General features: G+C 35.0%; 1 protein-coding gene across 1 annotated transcript; it reads left to right on the plus strand.

Annotated features, from left to right (window-relative positions):
* Positions 1-313: 313 nt before the first annotated feature.
* LOC114933343 (uncharacterized) lies at positions 314-3,085 on the plus strand. Its single transcript, XM_085485548.1, has 4 exons — positions 314-884; positions 1,320-1,918; positions 2,502-2,602; positions 2,789-3,085. The coding sequence occupies exons 2-4, from the start codon at positions 1,453-1,455 to the stop codon at positions 2,840-2,842; spliced, it is 621 nt and encodes a 206-aa protein (XP_085341674.1). The 5' UTR covers positions 314-884; positions 1,320-1,452; the 3' UTR covers positions 2,843-3,085.
* The last annotated feature ends 1,865 nt before the right edge of the window (positions 3,086-4,950 follow it).

The raw sequence follows: 4,950 nt of genomic DNA on the forward strand, positions 1-4,950 counted from the left end.
AGTCTTATTCTATGAGAATATGAATAGCGCGCAATAGTTATATTGAAAAATAAAAATTTTAACATAGACGGGACGTCACAATCGATAAGCGCTCCTGTAAAGGAATATCTGGTTAGTTCCGCTAGTTACATGCTGTCTCTGGGGTCCCTAGATGGTGCCTGATTGATCGCATGTAAAGTCACTAGATTTAGTCGCGTGGTTAGGACTAGATAGAGATGTTTGGTTTCTAGGTAGAGGACCCCAGATCTGGCGATTTTAGCTATTAATACTAAAATAGTCAGATTAGAGCAATTAGTAAAATATAATTGTTGAAATTTTACTCAGAGAGAGAGACAGAGCATGTGAAGCACACACTTATATTTTGTTATAGAAGAGAAATAATACATCTAATTAGTTTTACATATGTGAATGCTTTAACAAGATAAACATTAAATGTATAATACTTTCTATATGTATAAGACTGCTTTCTATAAGACTGCTGCGCACGAAAAGGCGATCGGTCCAGTGAGAGAAACGGCTAAATCATTCTGAACCCAAAAAAGATATATATATAGTATAAGGTATCATAACACACACGTTCGACCTTATACCTGCGCGCTCTACATGAAAATATTAACATCTCATACCGCTTAATTTGAATTGAGATTATTCTTTCTAACAATAATGATTGTTAATAGTCTTATTTCTACGAGAATATGAATAGCGCGCAATAATTATACTGAAAAAATAAAAATTCGAAAATAGACAGGCCGTCACAACGTGCAGACTCAAAGATCTCGCCGACAAAGATGTTGCCGAATACCTACTATCGAATCTGATATCTCTGTTTGGCAACGACGCGACAGCGGCTCGATCTTTGTTTTATGGAACGGCTATTTTGAATGGTAAATTAATAAACCAACGACTATGGCTGTGATTACAATGTTTTGAAACATTTTATAATATTTTCAATCTTCATAGAATATACAAAGATAGAAATAATTCGTAGCATTTATATAGTATACCGCAGTATTAACTGCAGTCTACATTGCGCAACAAGCAATGTTAAATTCTATTAAAAATTGAATATTAAAGATCAGAAATTAAAAATAAGAAAGATTTAATTAAGAACAAAAATATAACATAAATTATAACTTTTGTAATTATTTTCTTCGTTTTTTTATATCTTTTTCCCTTGTCTGCCGGCAGAACAATAATCTTACTATTTTGTTTGAGACTACAAAGTGCTAGTCGTTCTTTCCTGCTTATATTTTGACTGGGAAGTTTGGCTTTGTGAAGAACGTTAGTAATTCGATTTCTAATATTGTTGCTTGTTTCAGCGGGAAGGTGGAAGATAGCTGTTTCAACTTGGCTGATAATTTCTTCCAAGTCTTGACCAAGAATGGGTACAACACCAAAGACATCCATCGAACAACTGAAAGGCTGAAAAATAAAATCTCCAGTTCTACAAATATGAGTGCATCAAGTAAAAAAGAAGAAGAAGATAAACAAGATAAAAAATGGACAATCCTTCCGTATCTTCAGGGTACAACAGAACGCATTAGCAGGATTCTGGGTAAACACAATATCAAAGTAATTTCCAAACCTCAAAATAAGATTGCGCAACTACTTCCTAATCCCAAGGACCGGAGACCACACTTAGAAACACCAGGTGTATACAGGATTCCTTGCTCCTGCGGAAAAGTGTACATAGGCGAAACTGGGAGAAAGATCAGTACACGAATTAAGGAACACCAACGGAGTTCCAGGTACTGCCATTTTAGTCAATCAGCCTTGGCAGAACATTGGATGGTGACGGGACACTCAGTACAATACGACAAAGCAACCAGACTAGCCCCCTCGCAAAGCTATTTCGCCAGAAAACATCCTGAAGCTCTAGAAATTCTGAAACATTCCGACAACCTCAACCGCGACAAAGGTTATCAAACAAACCCTATTTGGCACACTGCCCTTAATATACACACACACCACTAGGCGGCGTCATTACGGAATACTTTTCCGTAAATGAAAAACCTCTCATAATATATATAAGGACCACAACCCAAGAAAGTTCAATATCGGAGCTCTCAGCCCTGAAGATGCAAACTGCAACGTTTGCGAAACGTCGGCATTACGCTGTTAAACCACGCGGCTTCCATCCGGAAATCTTTTGCATTGATAAGGCATTGTAATTTTGAAATTTGGCAGCGCGTCAAGTTTTTTTAACTAAAATTTTATTATTTTTATTTTATATTAATTTACTAGCTCATTATACAACCCTATATACATATGTTTGCAATTTTAATTTTCCACTGGTACAAGTTTCTCCTTTCACTGGGTGAAATTTTTTTTTGATATCATTACTTTTGTAGTAAGATTCTGCATAGGTTTACAATGGATAATTTTTTAACAATTCTACATGAGTTTACAATGGTTTATTTTGCATAGAATTCTACATGGGTTAGCAATTATTAATTTTTCATAGAATTCTACATGGGTTTGTAATAATTAATTTTTTATAGGAATCTACATGAGTTTGCAACTACTCATAGGGTCTACAAGAGTAATTTTTTGTTACTGGCATGCCGTTAACTGGGCGTCTCTTTTTACCTTTTTTTTAAAGGTAAGTTTTTAGAAATTATATTATTCATTTTTGTAATATAATCAAACTAATCAACATTTGAAATATATTATTTAGTTTCTAAGAAAAAATTATTTGAAAACATTTAGGTTCTGTAAAAACATTTTTTAATTTGTTATATTCTAAAAAAATTGTGTATGCTTGTTTAATTTATTTTACTTCTAATAGATATCGAGAGTTAATGTTTTTTGGAACGTTATTACCAAATTAAATATGTCATAATTTCTACAACGTTTCTACAATGATAAATGGTAATAAATATAGATAAGAATCTTTTCTCGACCGTACTGGCAAATATTATTTATTCAATTACAACGTTTCGACCCTTCTTTGAGTCCTTATCAAGTGATCTAGATATACATAGACAGAGATTAATACAATAAAAAACAAAATTATTTCACTAACAATATTACAAAATGATAAAAAAAAGCGAAACATACTTGTAAAAATAAAAATAAAATTATAATTTTATATGTCAAGAACAAATATAGTGTCGGTTTGACAACACGTCAAGACTCTTAGACGAGTTACTGGAGACTAAACGACCTTTATTATTTTGTCGTAGATATTACTTAGATTGTCGGTATCCTTTTGCAAATTAATAGCGTTATTATTTTTCTTAATAAAAAACATTTCAGCGATTTCTCTTTTTCTTGCGTGTTTTTCACTTGCAAAATAACAGGCAAAGCTCAGTCAAAATCGTGATCGAATTCAATTATATGTTTGCTGATAACTGATAAATTACTTAAATGCATTTTGATGTTGCTGAAATGTTCCTTTACACGTGTACATATATGTCTCTTTGTTTGTTCAATGTATGACACGTTGCAATTATTACAATTAATTTTGTAAACTACTTCAGTTTTTTTATCTGTAGGCAGTCTATCCTTACCGAGTGTAATTAAAAAAATCATTCGGTTTTTTAGGAATATTATGAACAACATTAAATTCGATATTTTTAAAAATTCGATTGTATTTGAGAAAATATGATAGAAAGGATACGAGAAGCTTGCAGAAGGATAACGCACAATATGTTACTCAAGATAGTAAGTTATTTCCAAGATAGGTTGGCATTATGTATCCAAGCCAATGGAGACAACTTCGAACAATTGATTTGATAACTTTTTTTTGACTGGATCATTCTCGATTTTGCCTTCGGTGGCAGGATTCTTCTTGATCTAACTTTAGTTGACAGAACCATCAACGATCTTGCTTTGACTGGCTGGATCATGTTCGTATCTTGCCTTGACTGGCTGGATCGTGTCCAGATCTTGCCTTGACTTGCTGGATCCGTGTTCATATCTTGCCTTGACTGGCTGGATCGTGTTCGTATCTTGCCTTGACTAGCTGGATCGTGTCCGGATCTTACCTTGACTGGCTGGATCCGTGTTCGTATCTTGCCTTGACTGGCTGGATCGTGTTCGTATCTTGCCTTAACTGGCTAGATCGTGTTCGCATCTTGCCTTGACTGGCTGGATCGTGTTCGTATCTTGCCTTGACTGGCTGGATCATGTCCGGATCTTGCCTTAACTGGCTGGATCCGTGTTAGTATCTTGCCTTGACTGGCTGGATTGTGTTCGTATCTTGCCTTGACTGGCTGGTTCGTGTCCGGATCTTACCTTGACTGGCTGGATCCGTGTTCGTATCTTGCCTTGACTGGCTGGATCGTGTTAGTATCTTGCTTTTACTGGATGGATCGTGTTCGTATTTTGCCTTAACTGGCTGGATCGTGTTCGTATCTTGCCTTGACTGGCTGGATCGTGTTTGTATCTTGCTTTTACTGGATGGATCGTGTCCAGATCTTGCCTTGACTGATTGGATCCGTGTTCTTATCTTGCCTTGACTGGCTGGATCCGTGTTCGTATCTTGCCTTGACTGGCTAGATCGTGTTCGTATCTTGCCTTTACTGAATGGATCGTGTTCATATCTTGCCTTTACTAGATGGATCGTGTTCGTATCTTGTTTTGACTGGCTGAATCGTGTCCGGATCTTGTCTTGACTAGCTGGATTATGCTTGGACTTTGCCCTGATTGGTCGGAGCATGTAAAATAAGACTATCGGAAAATGAATATTTTAAGAAATATATATATATATATATATATATTTTGTATTTTTATCAAAATGTAGTAACTTTCGAGCTTTATAACTCGAAAAGTACGCAATGGAAAAACATTTGACTAAGTGTTTTGAAAAACTTTCGAGGTCAGCTACAAGAATATGTAATAAAAAATAAAAAATGCCATTTAAAAAAATTGAGGTGACCTTCGCGTGATCTTTAAATGAATATCCAAGGTCAAACCAATGGCACCATCTTATAGCCCCTTCGAAAC

The sequence above is a fragment of the Nylanderia fulva genome, unplaced genomic scaffold (assembly GCF_048542155.1).
Source record: "Nylanderia fulva isolate GAGA-0341 unplaced genomic scaffold, ASM4854215v1 Scaffold376, whole genome shotgun sequence".
NCBI lineage: Eukaryota > Metazoa > Arthropoda > Insecta > Hymenoptera > Formicidae > Nylanderia > Nylanderia fulva.